The sequence below is a fragment of the Chelonia mydas genome, chromosome 13 (genome assembly GCF_015237465.2).
Source record: "Chelonia mydas isolate rCheMyd1 chromosome 13, rCheMyd1.pri.v2, whole genome shotgun sequence".
NCBI lineage: Eukaryota > Metazoa > Chordata > Testudines > Cheloniidae > Chelonia > Chelonia mydas.
Window position 1 is genome coordinate 11,195,990 of NC_051253.2, and position 18,472 is coordinate 11,214,461.

At 43.1% G+C, this 18,472-nt stretch overlaps 1 protein-coding gene across 1 annotated transcript in view; it reads left to right on the forward strand.

Annotated features, from left to right (window-relative positions):
* LOC102933947 (piezo-type mechanosensitive ion channel component 2) overlaps nucleotides 1-18,472 on the forward strand; it is a 63,096-nt gene that overhangs the window by 13,125 nt on the left and 31,499 nt on the right. Inside the window, exons 12-26 of the mRNA XM_043527328.1 lie at nucleotides 1,004-1,177; nucleotides 2,466-2,507; nucleotides 3,117-3,149; nucleotides 3,808-3,911; nucleotides 4,420-4,472; nucleotides 6,017-6,091; nucleotides 7,548-7,691; nucleotides 8,460-8,660; nucleotides 9,822-10,026; nucleotides 12,059-12,160; nucleotides 12,303-12,468; nucleotides 13,521-13,764; nucleotides 15,207-15,307; nucleotides 17,280-17,289; nucleotides 17,992-18,137. Of these exons, the coding sequence (XP_043383263.1) occupies nucleotides 1,004-1,177; nucleotides 2,466-2,507; nucleotides 3,117-3,149; nucleotides 3,808-3,911; nucleotides 4,420-4,472; nucleotides 6,017-6,091; nucleotides 7,548-7,691; nucleotides 8,460-8,660; nucleotides 9,822-10,026; nucleotides 12,059-12,160; nucleotides 12,303-12,468; nucleotides 13,521-13,764; nucleotides 15,207-15,307; nucleotides 17,280-17,289; nucleotides 17,992-18,137 (1,800 nt within the window). The remainder of the gene's footprint in view (nucleotides 1-1,003; nucleotides 1,178-2,465; nucleotides 2,508-3,116; nucleotides 3,150-3,807; nucleotides 3,912-4,419; nucleotides 4,473-6,016; nucleotides 6,092-7,547; nucleotides 7,692-8,459; nucleotides 8,661-9,821; nucleotides 10,027-12,058; nucleotides 12,161-12,302; nucleotides 12,469-13,520; nucleotides 13,765-15,206; nucleotides 15,308-17,279; nucleotides 17,290-17,991; nucleotides 18,138-18,472) is intronic.

Here is an 18,472-nt window from a genome sequence, read left to right on the forward strand (position 1 = left end):
CAGTAAATTTGAGCTACGTTGTATTAGTTAATGATTGTCGCCACACTGAGGTGCATGGATGAAAGGACTAGTATGGGTCCAGTCCTACAAGGTGCTAAGTGCCTCCTCTGATTTCAGTGTGAGCTGGGTACCTCAGCACTTCCCTTGATAAAGCTCAATAAATTCACAGCATTATTATGAGATTAATAGTGCAGTGAGGGTGTGTTACCCTATTTCCTTTATGGGAACGTACAACAGCTCCCGGTGGTTTCTGTATTTTCAATGATGTGGCTAAGGCAGGAGGATGTAGGGTATAACCCAAACAAACCACAGTGGGTGACTTGCTGAAATACAAACCCCAGGCTTGCTTGAGGGACTCATCTTTTTTTCTTTTGGGAACTATTGCTGATGTTAGCTTGAAAATATTGTAGCCAGCTTTTCTGGAAAGACTCTGTACTTTGTTTAGTTAAATAGTTTGAGGGTTTTCACAGTAATTGTAGCCACATAGTGGAAGATTTTCTAAGATCAATGGAGTTTATTCCCCCACACAAAGTTGGACTTGGATCTTTCCTGAGGTTAGAGAAAGAGAGAGACAGCAGGAAGGAAATTTGGGAATAACATTCTGTGCTCGAAAAAGACAACAGGGTTCTTTATGTGAACTCAAGATAACATTGAAAATAAAAGGGTGTATCTCTGTAGATGAAGTGTAGTGAATAGCCCCTGCCATGACTTCAGAATCCAGGACAGGATTTAGAGAGACCATGACTGGTAGCACAAGGCTCCATCAGTCTTCTGGAATCTTGAGATCTAGAGAGAACTATATGGTCTCTCTGCATCCAGAAAGCCTCAATGAAGAATCTCCTTGATGCTCATTAAAACTGAGATCAGTCTATTATATAGTAGCTCCATATAACTAGCTACCTCACTATATTCTAGAGTAACCTTTTTCTGTATCCTTACTAGAAATTTGTCCCTTAGTTGATAAGGCTGACTTGTGAAAGGCTTTTTCCTTTTTACCTGACAGGTTAAAAGACCTGGGTCTTGAACAGTATGACACGGTAGAACTGTTTGCTAAGATTCTGCTTCCTTCCACTTTTCTCCTGGCCTGCATCCTTCAGCTTCATTACTTTAGTGAGGATTTTCTGAAGATCACTGACCTGAGTAACATTCCCATCAAGCATGAATATACTTTTGGCAGGTATGTGACCAGATCTGCACATTGGTAAACTGCCAAGCATGTGAGCATGTCCTTACCGAAGCGTTATCAGCTGGAAAATGAGACTTGAAAGTGCTTTACAGTTTATATATTTACAAGAATTTATATTGGTTTTCTGATGCACATGGAGGAACAAAGGCACTTTACAGATAAGTTAGGCTGGCAATTACAGCAAGTCTAATCGGTGCATGCATTTATTACAGCTGCACATACAAAATGGTACCTCCAGAAACAAATACTTAGTTGTGATAATTTGTCCTGCACTTACTCAGCTGTGGGATTTCACATACACACTGGTCACATATATGCATGTGCAATTACTATGCCTCGCTTATTTGAAATTTGGTCTTTTAAACATAATAGGCCAAATTTTCAAAGTCATGCACAGTGGTTGTGCCCATAAAGAGGCGTGAACTGTAACCCCACTTTTGCATTCAAAAATTCCTCTTTCCATGCAAAATTCTGGGGCTTTCTGGGTGCATTGGTATGGAAACCTTGTTTGAAAATTTGCCTCAAAATAAGAGTCAGACAAGAACAGAACAACATAAGCTTTCCTTACTTTCCAAAATATTGGCAGGAATTTTCATGGAAATCTTATTATTTGTGGAAATACATTAATATGTTACTTTCCCTTAATGAATTGTAATGACTCCTATTATACCTAAAATATTCCATGTTGATTTTCTTTGGATAATAAATATTGTGTGGTTTTTTCCCCCTGAATGGAGGGGATGGGGATAATAGAAATATGCCAATATATATGATACATTTATAAAGAGCCTGTTCCCACTGAAATTCCGGTTAGTTTTGTTATTGATTTCAATGGGAGCAACACTGAGCACATTACTCTACTGAAGATGAGTTTCACACTGAACCATTGCCACACGTAGCTTGCAACATAGGTAAATGTTCCTAACAGAGAAAGGGCCCAATTTTCAAATTTGGGTGCCAGCATGGAGCCCCATGCCTATGAGGATTCCCATAAATGCAAAAAAGATCCTTGAAACATGTGTTAGGTGCCTAGGTGTTAGTTTGAGCACCCAGAAGCACAAATGCATTCCCTGATTTAGTAACCCAGCTTTGACAATTGAACTCTGTATAATGCCAGAAATATTGGTCTCATCTTATTTTTGGAGGGATTTTTGGAAAGGAAGGCACTAGCGCTGAACCTCATTATGATGCAGAAGATAATGTGGGAGGATGAGGCACATCCTGTCAGCCATGTGCTAAAGAGAACATATGTTGACTTTATGCTATATTTTCTCTCTAGTAAAAAGAAAACTGAAACTCAGGTGTATCTCTTGGCTGACATGTGAGTTCATTTAATTTCTTCACCCTTTTCCAAACATTTTCTTTTTAACTATATCCAACACCGTTATTTTGATTGTCGTTCATTCTGCCGTAGGACAACACGCAATGGAGCTCAGCAAGGATAGTAAAATATGTCACTGATGGAGAGGGGAAGGAGGAACAGGGAGTAGGCCATCAATAACCTTCCCATACATGTCCTGGCCAACATCTTCTTTCCTGTGTTGTAGGGCAGTATTCTGTGTGCAAGTTCGCTGCTTTCCTCACTCAAGGTGGATGCACTGTACTTGGTGAAGTGTAGGTTCAAAACACTTGTTTAGTGTGTTGAATTCTCTCTCTAATGGTTCTCCCCTGCAAGGATAATCACTGGCTGCTTTCTGTTAGCTGCTTACTGATAGCTCGAGTGGTAGGTGCTGAAGGTTTTGGGTTTGATTCCTATTAATAACCAGGGATACTGTATGAATGTGGCCATATATAAATTTGTGAATTGCTGTGGGCCTGTTGGGATGAAAGGCTCCATAAATCTGTAAGGGATTCATATTAGTACTTGTAGAAAACTAGACAGATAAAATCCAATATCTGATGTTATATTTTTCCTGCTTTTAATTTTCAGGCTTAAAGAAAGTATTTGGAAACTGCAAAACAGGTGAGAATGAAATGACACTGAGGAATGCATTTCTCTGTATGCTTCATTGGAGTCTACTTTGCTCTTGATGCCTGGATGACACATAGGTGTAGCTCTGATTAAGAGTAAATGGATTTACTCGTGTTACTTCTCCATGAATTTATAGTAGAACCAACTAGTATAGTTTGTACTTAGAAATCTGACATTGGGAACACTTGTTCCCGATATGCAGCGCTGTCATAGCATGTCTAAGAAAATAGTGGAGACAGATTTTTTAAAAAATGGATTAACATGAGATTTGTTTGCTTTAGTTTAGACCCCAGGCTCACAACACAGTAGTATTATTTACAAACATAATAGGGTGGGATTTTCAAACTTGACAGCTTTGGTTCAGTTCTGCTCCTGTTAAATTCAGTGGGAGTTCTACCACTGATTTTAATCAGAGCAGAGCGAGGCAAACCATGAGCTCATTTGAAAATCCCACCCATAAATTATACATCTATCACAGGTGTATACCTCAACTTTGTATTCTGTTCCCTTTCAGTTTAGTTGCAGGCAATTAAAAATGGATCACAATTTGTGTAATATCAGCATATGTCTAACTCTCTTTAACACCACAAGGTAAAGGGATCAATGTCTAAGTTGTCTGGCATTAGCAACTTTCTTGTGTTCCCAACAGGCTGGCAGCCAATGAACTGCATGGTGAAAATCAAACCACCTTGGACAAGATAGAGAAGACAACAATGGATGAACCCCTGGGAGAGGCTCAGCAGGAGAAATCAGGTGATGATATGATATTGCAGCATTGGTTGAATGATTTTTTTTTTTTACATGAAGCAAAGCCAATACTATATAGTTTATAGGCAAGTACTTGAGTATTCTTATTCTAGGGGTTGACTTCAGGCATTGTAGTTGTATGGCAGTGGGACTCCTGCCCAAGGGCTAACCATACTTGCAGTCCTTGTCCTCCCTAAACACAAAGGTGATAGGAAGCAATAATGATTAGTGAGTATGGAGATATAAAGCATGGTGGATACACAGTTTTTTTGGATCTAGGCCCCAAATACAATTTTGCTTTGTTCTTTATTCCTAACCTGACTTTGCTCTAGCAGGAACTGTGGTACAGTGGAATTCACAGCTTATTTCTTAAAGCTTAATTGCGCCAATACAAAATAGTCACCAAATCCAGAGGAAGGAATAGCTCTCCATGTATGAGCTATTGTTGACCTGTTTAATCCCATATTTCTCCACCACAATACTGCCGCCCCTGAATTCTTCCTTCCTTACTCAGATGTGGAGTATGAAGATATAGCTGACAAATCATTTGACCAAGCAGTAAAAATAGTAAAGGATTTCTATTGCTCTGTCTCCAAAATCATCTTTAAAAGTTATTTTAAAGCACTAACCCAGCACTTTTCTTTTCTTAGTGGGAGGGCCTAATAAATGGAGCCTGGTGATCGACAAGTTGGCTTCTGTTCTCCTGCAGCTTTTGGAAAAGTTTCATAAAACTCAGGTGTTAGCCTGGAGAGTCCTAGAGCTGCACATCCTTAAAATTGTCTCCACTTGGGTCATCTGGATCACGATCCAGGAGGTCGGTGAATAGTATGAAGATCCTGAAAATATAATTTGTTTTCTGCAAACACCTTTCCTGGTGCTACAAGAGACTCAGATCTCCTCCAAATCAGCAGCCATGGCCAGTTATGTTTGTGTTTTAGGCCAGTAACTGTAATCCTCTAAGTACATAGAAATGTATATTAGTGGGGGTTTGTTCCCGCTTCTAATGAGGTCTACACATGCTGCATGTTGTCCAACCTGAGCAGCTTCCTGGAGTTTGGCTTTATTGTTAAGTCAAGCAACCAAACAAACCGCAATCTAAATGATCTCTGCAAGCTGGCTGTTTAGGGTTTTCCATCCAACACCTCTCCCCCATTCCCTAGTTTCCTCTGCTTCTTGAAAGGCTCTAAACACTTTTATATATTCTAGTTGGACCTGACTGAATCGACGTGCTGGTACTTCTCTGCTATAAATTCCAATGCACCTTCATAAAGGGTTCATTTATATGTAGAGTTCTAGAGTCTGCCAACCTGCTACAAGGCTTCACTGTGCCTTTAATGCGCCAGCTTACACACTGCCTCCAAGGTCTCCTGGGGAGTGCAGCCAGCATGCCACCCTTAAAGAAGGTGTAGCACGAACTCTCATCTGATGATGAACAGCTCTGCTAACTTCTGTGGTGGATGACAGAGCCATGGCCTCACTTCGACCCTATTCTTCCCTGCCCCTTCAGTTAAGTTTATTTGAATTCAGGAGAGCACAGGGACTGCTATTTTGCCTAGATGTGGGGCACCATCTGACTTGTTTTAGAATTTTTATCATGATGTGATATGCCATAATAGAGCCTACTTGGTTTTCTTCTCGGTTTGCTAAGCAAACTTTCCTTTCCTCCCTGCAGCCATCAGAATAAACCTTAGTTGAGACTCAGGTGGCTTATGTAAGTCAGACCCAAGATTTCATAATTAAATGCATGTGCAAATACCTAGTTAGACAGGGCTTCACCAGAACCCAAAATTGTTCCTGTTTGTTTCTGTTAAGATCCAGGTTTTCATAAATGTTTTTCATGAATCTGTGCAAACTGTAGACATCAAATTTTACAGAGCTAGGAAACTACATAACAGTGACCTAAATGTCACTTAGTCCCTTGCAAGATCAAAAGTCATCCTTAAATATCAGTAAGAGAAAAATGTAAATGAAAACATATCACTTACTACATTTACATAAGACAAGATTTTCTAAACATCAGGAAAGGACCTTTCTGCCCAGCAGTATTACTTGCCATCCCAAACCATCAGGGCATATTTTTTCCTCAAATAGTCTTTTGCTTTATCTAATAGTATATCTGTTATTCCGTGTTGTGTTGCAAATACCACAAGCTGAATGCCTCAACCCACAAACACACCAGCAAAGAGGTAAGTTACAGTGAAACAGCTCTGATTTTTTTCCTGCAATGATTTTAGGTATCTTTGATGAATTACCCTTTCTTCATCCTTTGGGTGTTTGCTCTTCCCTATCCCAAGCTCCGCCCTCATGCATCAAAGATCTGCACAGTTTGGTCCTGTGTGATGGTTATCTGTAAAATGATGTACCAGTTGAAATTCGTCAGGCCGCATGACTACTCCTCAAACTGTATGCAGGTGAGCATTCTAAAGAACTCGGGTCCTGATTCTGCAACCACTCGGGATATATCTAGCGTAGCATTTTGAGTGAGCTAAAGCGAACCTCCCAGCCTGGATCGACAGACTCTGACCAGCGAGGCTCACTCTGGCCCTCTAAAATTAGCTGTATAGACGGTGCTTTGATGTTGCATCTCAGACTAGAGTTCAGGTTCTGAAGCCTTGGTAGGGGATGGGGTTCTTAGTACATCGCACTCAGCAAAGATCTGTGACCAGCCAGCAAGCAGTGTCCTTCAAGTTCAAGAATATCTTTGAATAATGTGCAACTTCCATGCCACTACAAGACAAGATTTAACATAGACCTGGGAATGCAGTTCTCTCAGCCAAAGCTTTCCTGAGATGTTTTTGTAGGTTTGCATTTGATAAACACCTGTGCAATGTGAAAGGGAATGGAAAGTTTTGAAACTTGCTTGTTGAAAGATAGTAAAGAACCGGGGCTATTGAAGATAAATGGAGACCTTCCTTTTGTGGGCACAATTCATACCTACAGTTTTCACATCTGCAAAATTGGTGGGTTAAATTTTTGTGTTGGCAAAAGAATTAGAGTCTCAAATATTAAGCAGGATGGATAGCTACCTGATTTGTATCTGAGCTTCAAAGTGATGTCAAATTGAGACAAAAAGAAGTTACTTGCTCATGGTCACACAGCAAGCAGCAGACCCAGGATTCATGAGTCCTGACTGAGGGCATGTCTACACAAATATTTCATGTGTAACAAGCTGGGATGTAAATTTACTGTGCTGCAATGTGCCATGCACAGATGGTGCATGTGGAACCTGCTGCATACTAAACATACCCTGTTTCAGTAGTAGGTCAAAGTACACTAAGGAACTTAATTTCCTTTACTCAATCACTTCTCTCTCATGTTACTTACTGGGCACAAAGAAGTGAATTGTCAGTAGGCTTATAAAATTAAAAGATGTATAAATGATAGCTATGCACATAGAAGTGTTGCCAAGCAAGAAATAAACCAAGCACTCTTAGGTGAAGTGTTTGGAATAGAAAGTTATCCATGCCTACCACAAAAGCTAAATTAGAAGGCATCTGTTCCATTTGTGTGCATTACATACTGGATATAAATTAAAAAAACTTTAAACACAGTAGGGGAGCTATTAGAACTTGCGCTTACCCCTATTATTGAAGGAGTTAGTTTCTGAGAGTGTATTTCAGACAAACATGCTTCATTCCATAGGGACTGTACCAGAACAGAACCTACTATCATGACAGCCTGGACGAGCTGTTGCAGAAATCAGCGTTGTACGTTGCTCCTGTTGATCCTGCCGATTGGTGTGGAGGGTTACGGAAGTGCGGTGACAATGTTTTACCCTGCCTGAAGGTAGGATTCTTATTGGGCTGTCTGATGTCACTGTTACTAAATAGAGTAACTGGGGTAATCAGCAGCTTCACTCAGCACAAACCCCCTGCTGATATGTCAGACTTTGACATGCACAAGCAGAAAGAGGAGCTTGAAATAGGAAGAGGGAGCAACATGGGAATCTGACAATTTCTTTAAAATAAATTCTGGTTAGATCTTAATGAGAAGATGTGATAAAAAAAGGTGATAGGATAAATGGAAGAGAGAGGAGATCTACCAAAGAAAAGGAGGTGGTTTTCTCAGCCATTCTTCTGTACTTGGTTGTCTTCTCATTCTGCTTCAGCAGCTGATGAGACACCAGTAAATGTTCTTCATACCTTCAAGAGTCATTATTGTTTGTCTCAAGGAACAGCTTATCCCTTGAAATTGCCACTGGTCTGTATCCAGCTTAGCTACTACTCCAGTATTATGGGAGAGAAGTCCATCGGAGACTCTTTCCGAAGACAGCATGTTGCAATGTTCCAGGAGAGAAGAAGCATTTATCATTCATTTCTCATAGCACTTATTCTCATGAGACATTTTTATAGTGCTGTAAATGTACCTGGCACTTCACAGAACAGAGCAAAAGCAGAGCCCCTGGCATCCAATGTAATGGACAAGACACAGCTCAGAACAGCAGCTTAGTTGTAAGCTCCATTTGTCCTGCCGTTTGCCTTTCTCAGTGTGGGTTGCTCAATATCGCATTTAGGATGCCATTAACATCTGGGCCATTTCATTCTGCCCTTGCAGAACCATCTCACCATCTTGGCATTAATGGTATTAGAAGTGACTGTGCATCACCACCAGCTGTTCTACCGGACTCAAAACCAGCTGACACCACCCGTTACGGGGATCATTTTTGATACCATCACCCGAGAGCACCTGGATGATGGGTTACTCAGCTGCATCAAATACTTTATCAACTATAGTTTCTACAAGTTTGGACTAGAGGTGAGCAAATATCAGGGGAGAACAATCCTCTTTGGACTTGGTCCCCAGCAATAGCTCACTGAGGCATTAAGAAGCCTGTGGAAAACACACAGAGAATCTAAATTCCCTTCTGGTTTAAACAAGCACAACTCCATTGACTCCCCCTAGAAAATTTGTTCCCATGCAGATATGGGCAGCAATTACCAGTGAGATCAGATTTGCACAGATGCAGAGCTCTTAGGGCTTGATTCACCTCCCTGGTTGGAGCTGGTTGCAGTTTGAAGCCTCCCCTGCCCAGGTTGCCACACCAGAGAGCAGATTACAGTGTCAGGGATTCAGTCTAGGGAGGGCAGCTTTAAAATCCAGGCTGCCTGCAATTTATGGCCTGCTCTTCTTGGGCTTATCATGCTCCATTTCAGGGTGGCAGCAGTGGGCTCCTGTGCCCCGATGGAGTGCTGCGCTCCCTCTCCCAGAGGATAAGGAGGGGGAAGTTCAGCAGAAAGTTTTTATTGCTGCTATAAACAATTTAACATGTCAGCAGGTCCTTTTTTTTTTTGCCTTCTGGTGATGGTTTTCACTGTAGCGTGAGGTAAATGCATTGTTTTGTGGGTACATCCTCTTTGAAAACCTGGCCCTTGTCATTCCCTTCACTACATGAGCTTCTCTCAGTGTTTCTCTTCATAGCATTGGTTCAGGGGAAGTCACCCTTGTGGAAGGAAAGGCAGAATTTTCCTCTTCGTATCTTATTCCCTAGTGACCAACTCTCCTTTCTTGAATCTACCAACTTTGACTACGGCCTTGTCTACATGGGAAAGTCTTACCAATACCGTTAAACCACTATAGTTACATGGGTATAACACTCATGTGGAGACTCTTATTCTGGAATGAGCGCCTTGTTCAGATTAGGTTAAACTCCTTTTCAAGTGATGTAAGATAAACTGAAAAAAGCCTCTCATGCCAGAGTAAGAGCGTCCACATGGCAGGGCTATACTGCTAAAATTATATTGGTTTAAATTCACATCTTAGCTGATACCAGTACGACTTTCCCACACAGCCGAGTGCTAACACTCCCTGCAGTGGTGACCTTTGAAAAAGTAAGCAGTCAGGAGGGCTTTCTGAGTGACCGTGGGCTTTAACCGATGCTGATGCCGCCTGGTTCACTGGAACATTCCATTCTTTCAGATGTGTCTCATCGTGGTTGTGAATGTCATTAAGCAGCGTATGGATTTTTATGCCCTTCTCCACGGCTGCTGGCTTGTCTACCTGCTGCACCGCCGCCGAAGGAAAGCAGTGGCTGAGGTCTGGCCGAGATACTGTTCTTTCCTTGCCAGTGTCATGACCCTTCAGTATTTGCTGTGCATTGGCCTCCCTCCGACTTTCTGCAAAGGTAAATGCAACATGGTGCATTGTCTGAGTGGGGGCAGTTCAGTGAACACATAGAAAAGCCCCCAGCAGTCACTGATAACCTGAAAGAGGACTGGCCAAGTCATGACTGGTGAGGGTGGTTGAGCCATATCCCATCCAGCTCTGCAAGGAGAAGAGGGCATACAGGGACACCGAAAGGGGAAAGTCCCTGGTGATGGTGTGTAAGCTAGTGGGGGGGTACGGGGTGTTCTACCAACCAGGGAATGGAAATAACACTCCAAGCCTCAATCATCTAACACCCTTTCCTCAGGGCTTGTTTGTTATCTGCCCCTCAAAACACCACCAAATCAACTGAAAACCACTGGGCAATAATCCCCAGAGGCTACCGCCTGCTCGGAGAGGAGACCCATCCTTTCCTCTTAGTTCTCTTGTGTTCCAGCCTACCTTTTCTTTTAGACTCCACCACGAGCATCCAGTGACCAGACTTGTTAAACCCGTTTAAGCTGAAGCACCTTTATCTGGTCAGGTGACCCCCAAAACATACCCAAACATTATATTAGTATTACGATGATTATTATTACATCCCTGTAAAATTGTGTCTTTTGTCTGTAGCTTCTCTCTCCCTCTCTTTTCCTCTCTATGGTTTTTCCCTTCAAAAGGTTACAGTCATATTAGGCTGACTGGCTTGGTTTCACCTCCTAGCATAGGTGACACCCCATGTGCTCTCCCTGCACTATGAGAATCAGAAGAGCCAAGCTATTCCATGATTCCAGAGACACCAGGTACAGCCAAGGGATGGGAGGGGAGGGGGCAGCGAGGCTACGGCAGAGAAACAGATGAGGTGAGGTATTTCAGGGGGACCAAATAGCTTGTAACTCACTGGCTGAGATCAGCTGGCTCTGAGCTACAACAAGCAGAGGTCAGAGAACACACTGGAACAGACCGGGACAATTCCGTCTCTATTCAATCCCAAGCCCATGTGGTAAACTGCATGCCAGGAATAACACTACAAAGATTTTAAGTTCTGGTCCAGCTCCCATTAAAGTCAGTTGAAAGATTCTCTCACGGGGTGCATTACTCACGGCCAGGCTGGCGCCTCCTCGTGATCACTTTGGGGATTAGCTCGAGGCTGACGCACCCTGTCCACAGCTTGCACACCATCACTCCGTCCCTGATTCCACCTACAGCCCCTCCCTCAGCTGCCGGAACTGCAGCATCCTCTTCATGGCTCAGCCCTTTGACCATGTCACTATCCATGTTCCCCCTCCCGGGGGTTAGTGTCTCAGTCCAATAATCATGCCACTTCCCTAGTGGCAACTGGGATGGGGGGGCAGAGGGGACCTGGGCCCACCCACTACTCCAGGTCCCAGCTCAGGGACCTTGTATCTTGCAGCCTCCTGCACCTCTAGTTCCTCTAATCACTGCTACAATCCCCTGGACCACTTCTCCATGGCCCCAGCATCTTCTTTGCCCTTAGTGCAGGGCACTCAGCTGTTCAGTCCCTGTAGCCAATCAGGAGCTGTCTCTTGCTCCCTCAGTCCCTGCCAGCAACTGACCTGTCCGTGGTGCTGGCTTTCTTTCAGTCTGTTAGCAACACAGTCCTCATCCTTTGGGCTCCCAGCAGCTACTGACCTTTATTCTGCCCTGCAGCTCCTTTTATGTGAGCCTGCTGGGCCCCGATTGGCTGTTCCTTGCAGCCTCTCTCCTATTGACTGCGCCCCATGCAGTCTCTCTAGGCCTCTTTTAACTCTTTACATGCCAGTGAGGGGTGGACGCCCTGTCACAGACTCCCACTGAATTCTTCAGAGACTTAATCCAACTCACACTGGAGAACTCACGTCCTCAACACTAGTTGTTTCAGCACTGATGAGCACTCACTTTTATTGGTAGCGATCGTGCCAACCCTATGCTATCAGGAGGATGTGCTGTTATCCTGACGTGTGCCATTTCCCTTGAGAAATGCCGGTGCGCTTCAACTCGAACGTTTCTAGGCTGTAAGCTCAGAAATTAGCTTAAAATGTTTTGTGTGATAAAAAGAACCCCTTTGCCAACAGATTATCCATGGAGAACCTCTCGCTGGACAATCCATTCCAATCTGATTAAGTGGCTCTATCTGCCTGATTTTGCCAAGAGACCTGATGCCAGTTTTCTCCTGTGTAAGTATCAATCATGCAGTGCAGCATTTTACTGTCTGAAATTCCTGCTGCTATCTACTAATCATTGTCACCATAATATTAAACATAACCAGAGCAGTCTTGCCTGAAGCTGCTAAGAAGCTGTTTTCCTGTCTCCTCCCAGATGACTTCCTGCTTCTGCTTTTTGCCTCCCTGCAATGGCAGGTATTCGAAGATGAGAATAAGGCTTGTGTGCGAATAAAGGCAGGAGATAATGTGGAGATCAGCCGTGAATTAGACCCAGCTGCTCTCAGCCAGTACAGCCCTGTGCCAAACTTTATCCACTGCAGGTAGGAACCAACAAGTTTTGCTTTGGACAAGTATAACAGGTGGAAACATGGAATCTGGATTTTGAAAGGTGTTTGGATATAAGATTTTATCAGGCCTTTAAGAGAAGTAGAGGGCAGCTGTGCAGTTTGGATCTGGAGCCAGGTTTGTGCTCAGAGTCCCCATCCAATCCATAGTTTGTGGGTGTTTGTAGGTGGGGCTCATCTTTAGTTACAAACCCTTTAATAATTAATAGATTTCAAAGCCAGAAGGGACCACTAGATCACCCAGTCTGGCTTTCTGTGCAACACAGGGCAGAGAATTTCACCCACTTACCCCTGTTTTGAGCCCAGTAACTTGTGTTTGACTAAATCATAGTTTCAGGATGGGCATCCAGTCTTTATCTGAAGACATCAAGAGATGGGGAATCCACCGCTTCTTTAGGTAGTTTGTCCCAACAGTTCATCACCATCACCCTTAAAAATTATAAGCTGACCCACTGCTGCCATGCTGCTAAACTCTAGCACTCTGTTGGAATTCCCTATGTCTTATAAGTACAGTAGCTGGCTTTTAATGTACTCAATGCATCCAGATAAAATGTCATTTCATTACAAGGAGGCATGATATCAGAGAATGGACTGTTATAATATCCTAGGATAAAGATCAAAATAGATTTAGTTAACTTTATCAGCACATTAGCAAAAGATCTTGAGTGGGTCTATGCAAAGTTCATACTGCGTGGAAATTTTTTGCACATAGCATCTTTTCTCTTCTCTGTCTGAACCAGCAATGTATTTATGAACCACTTTAATTTTTAGTGTAATAGATAAAATAACTGTTTGCAAAAGGAGTGGGCAAGCCTATTATCTCAGTTCACCTGGTAGAGCTTCTACCTAGGGAACACAAAGTTCACTGATCTAGTCTCGACTGAGCTGGTGTATAATGTGTAGATGCAATGGGGTGCTGCCATAAGTCAAGGGGCACTGATGGTTTACATATTTAAGTGCACGGCCACCAATTGGCAGACACGAGAGTCTCCCGATACTGCTCTGACACTTCATTTCCCCTCCCACAGGTCCTATTTGGATATGGCTAAAGTGGTTGTGTTCGGCTATCACTTCTGGTTTGTGCTCTGCCTGATTTTTATCACTGGGACAACTCGAATCAACATATTCTGTCTGGGCTACCTGACAGCCTGTTTCTACTTTATGCTCTTTGGAAGCGGTCTCCTTCTAAAGCCGGTCAAGAATGTTCTCAGATTGTGGGACTATTTGACGGCGTACACTGCCTTAGTTATAGTGATGAAGAATCTTCTGGCTGTATGTATTGTCTTTCACAGAATTAGGGAAATATCTGCCCTCTGGCTATTTTTAATATTACAGTAGGACCTAGAGTCACCATCCGAAATCTGGGACCCAGTGGGCTAAGGAATTTACATGTGTATGATGAAAAATGTCCCTGCCCCAAGAGTTTACTATCTAAGGCCCTGATCCTATAATGACCTCCTCATGGGCAGATCCTTGAAGTCAGTGAGGTTCTTGACAGACAAAAGGTAGAAGAAAGGGAAGTATTAGTATCCCCACTTTTCAGATGGAGGGGACTGAAGGACACAGAGTTCATGTGACTTTCCCAAGGTCACACAGGTAGTGTGTGGCAGAGTGGAGAACATCACCCAGAACTCATGAGTCCCAGTCCAGTGCTTGAACTGCAAGACCATCCATCCTCTCTATTTCCACAGCCAAGTAATAGCCAGCTGGCAGTGGAATCAGTGGGCTTCTGCTGTGTGTGGGGAAAGCAGGATGTGGAGAGCATGGGAAAGGGGGCCCCACACTTTCTGCAAATACAGAGCTGTGGGTGAGGTTGGTTTCAGGAGCTGTGGTGTGCAGGGGAGGTGAGTTTCAGGACAAGACTGGGGAGTTACAAGGGCATGACCAGGGCTTCCGCAATGAAGTGGCTTAACTGCCTCAAGCCTTTCTCTCCATGCACGAAGGGGTGGGGACACAGCCGCTTTGAAGGCTAATAAGTCCTGAGGCCAAGTAGTGGCTCTGTTACTGGCCTATGGCCTCTGGGGCAGGATTCTGCCACCCATTTGTGGAACTCCCCTGGGCACAGCCCACTTACGCTCTCTGTGACAGTGACTGGAATATGGCCCTGTTTGACTTTTCCAGTTCAGTTGATTTAAGCCCTTCTGTATGATGATAAATGTTACATAATAAAATTATGCACATTTCAAAAAAATAATCTGGCCCTATATCTCTTTCCCCTAGAGGGTAGGGAAGCATTCACAGCTCTGGTCTGTGCTGGAGCTCTTCTGTGGATGAAAGGAAGATGTCTTTCCCCAGGCTACTCATGCAGCACCTTTAATGAAAACTAAATTCACTTTAAAAGTAAAAAAGAGTTTTCAGAAATAGCTTCCTGCTCATGAAAATCTATCAGTCCATCCATTAGGGACATGTGGCATGGCTTGGCCCCAGCTTTCCACGTGCGGGCCCTCCCAACAGCAAACAGAGAGCAAAGCACTTTTCTCTAATTACAGGCCATTCCTCCATGCTGCCTATCTTCTCTGTTCCTTTGGCAGGAAAGTGGGATACCTGAGAATCCTCTTCTCTAGCTAATTCAGGAACAGCAGCTAGAAAAGCTCATTAAACTGACCCATCACACTACTTTAGATAAAAACAGCAAGTGCAATTAGAGCTTAGATAAATGAATACAAGGAACAAAATGCTGCTGAGCCTTTTCACTGTCTCCTTTTTGATTGTAGATTGGAGCGTGTGCCTATCTTGATAAGTTACTGAGAAACCATTGCTGGCTAATACAGACCTTTGGCATGTTCTGTACTATACCGGGGTATGACTTGGGTAAGTAGCAAATAATGAACAGGCAGAGAGGAGGTACCATTTGACTGTAATTTCAGGAAAACATTTTCTTACTGAAGGGTAAGCAAAAGTCTAGTCCACTTTTTCTACAAAGCCAATAAAACACTGTATCAGTAGCTGTGCAAGCAGAGACCTGTTTATTGAAGTGGAGGTCACAAATTTGTATGGCATGTAACAATTCCATGTGGAAACATACCATGGCCCAGCTAGTCTGGGAAACAGATAGGAGCTAGATGCTCCAGAGAAATGTAGAAAGCCACCATAATACACCCTAGTCATTCCAATGTGTTATTCCATGTGGGGTGTGTGTATGTGAGAGAGACGGTGACCACAAAAGAGCCCAGAAGCCTCTAGAGGAATTGTATAATGGCTTACACAGGGTCTGATCCAAAGGCCATTGAAGCCAATGAGAGTCTTTTCATTGAATTCACTGGGCTTTGGATCAGATCATAGAGAATGAAAATAGGAGCTGAACCGGTAGTCCTGACTTGCTGCCTTCCTATTCACGGTTGCACTGTTTCATGATGTCTATAGCAGAACCTGAGGGTTCTTTATCGGCTGCAAATTGCTGCAGGTTAAGTATATGTGTCTGTCAGTTTTTTCCTGCTGTGTTGTAGCATGAAGACTGGATAGTGCCTGTCTCAGAGGGACAACATGCAGTGAAGCGTTTGAACAGCTGGTGTGACGCTTTAGATCTTCAGTGATCTAAAAATTAAAAAGGAGTCCTACAAAAAGTGGAAACTAGTGGAAATAACACAAGTATGTAGGGACAAAATTAGAAAGTCCAAGGCACAAAACGAGATCAAACTATCTGGAGACATAAAGGGTAACAAGAAAACATTCTACAAATACATTAGAAGTAAGAGGAAGCCCAAGGAAAGGGTAGGCCTGCTGCTCAATGGGGGAGGGGGAGAATAATAACAGAAAATGTGGAAATGGCAGAGGTGCTTAATGACTTACTTGTTTCGGTTTTCACCAAGAAGGTTGGTGCTGATTGGACATCTAATGTAGTGAATACCAGTGAAAATGAGGTAGGATCAGAAGAGGCTAAAATGGGGAAAGAACAAGTTAAAAATTACTTGGACAAATTAGATGTCTTCAAGTAACCTGGGCCTGATGAAATGCATTCTAGACTACTCAAGGAGCTGACTGAGGAGACATCTGAGCCATTAGCAATTATCTTTGAGAAGTCATGGTAGACGGGAAAGATTCCAGAAGACTGGAAAAGGGCAAATATAGTGCCAATCTATAAAAAAGGAAAATAAGGACAACCCAGGGAATTACAGACCACTCAGCTTAACTTCTGTACCTGGAAAGATAATCGAGCAAATAATTAAGCAATCAATTTGCAAACATCTAGAAGATAATAAGGTGATAAGTAACAGACCGCATGGTTTTGTCAAGAACAGATCGTGTCAAACTGACCTGATAGCTTTTTTTGACAGGATAACAAGCCTTGTGAAGGGGGAAGCGGTAGATGTGGTATATCTTGACTTTAGTAAAGCTTTTGATACTGTCTTGCATGACCTTCTCATACACAAACTAGGAGAATGCAACCTAGATGGAGCTACTAAGGTGGGTGCAAAACTGGTTGCAAACTGTTCCGAGAGAGTAGTTATTAGTGGTTCACAGTCATACTGGAAGGGCATAATGAGTAGGGTCCGGCAGGCATCAGTTCTGGGTCCGGTTCTGTTCAATATCTTCATCAATGAGTTAGATAATGGCATAGAGTGTACACTTATAAAGTTTGCAGACGATACCAAACGGGGAGGGGATGCAAATGCTTTGGAGGATAGGATTATAATTCAAAATGATCTGGATAAACTGGAGAAATCGTCTGAAGTAAATAGGATGAAATTAAATAAGGACAAATGCAAAATACTCCATTTAGGAAAGAACTATCAGTTGTACACATACAAAATGGGAAATGACTGCCTAAGAAGTAATACTGTGGAAAGAGATCTGGGGGTCATGGTGGACCACAAGCTAAATATGAGTCAACAGTGTAACGCTGTTGCAAAAAAAAGGAAACATCATTCTGGCATGTATTAGCAGCAGTGTTTTAAGCAAGACACGAGAAGTAATTCTTCTGCTCTACTCTGTGCTGATTAGGTCTGAACTGGAGTACTGTGTCCAGTTCTGGGCGCCACATTTCAGGAAGGATGTGAACAAATTGGAGAGAGTCCAGAGAAGAGCGACAAAAATGATTAAAGGTCTAGAAAACATGACCTATAAGGGAAGATTGAAAAAATTGGGTTTGTTTAGTCTGGAGAAGAGAAGACTGAGAGGGGACATGATAACAGTTTTCAAGTATGTAAAAGATTGTCACAAGGAGGAGGGAGAAAAATTGTTCTTCTTAACCTCCGAGGATAGGACAAGAAGCAGTGGGCTTAAATTGCAGGAAGGGAGGTTTACACTGGACATTAGGAAAACTTCCTAACTGTCAGGGTGGTTAAGTGCTGGAATAAATTGCCTAGGGAGGTTGTGGAATCTCCATCATTAGAGATTTTTAAGAGCAGGTTAGACAAACACCTACCAGGGATGGTCTAGATAATACTTAGTCCTGCCACGAGTGCAGAGGACTGGACTAGATGACCTCTCGAGGTCCCTTCCAGTTCTATGATTCTATGATTCTATGATTTCTCCTGTGTAGCTCTTCCTGAGGACGAGAAATGCGAGCTGCCTGAAAATGAAGCAGGGGTTGTTTGGGACGCGATAAGTTTCACTTTCTTGCTGGTCCAACGGAGAGTCTTTGTGAGCTACTACTTCCTCTACGTAGTGGCAGATCTGAAGGCTGCCAAGATCTTAGCTTCCAGGTACATGCACTGGGTGTAACAAGTTTAAACCAACAGTCCTCAATGGTGCAGAGAAGTTGGAGGCTCCCGCTTCTCTGTAAAGAAATCTGGTCTCTCTGGGATTTGGATTTCTGGAGATAGTAATGGGGAGCCTCCCAAGGTGTGTGTTCCAAAAACAAGGGATCCAGTCAGACAATTATTAATACTTGCTGAGCACTGATAATGTGCTCAGTGCTGTAAAAGTAAACAAGATATGGCGCCTGCCCCAAGACGCTTACAACCTGACTCAAGCCTCTATAATGCCCTGGGTGATGATGCAAACTCAAGGTGGGGAAGAAATCTTGCAAAGGTTTCAT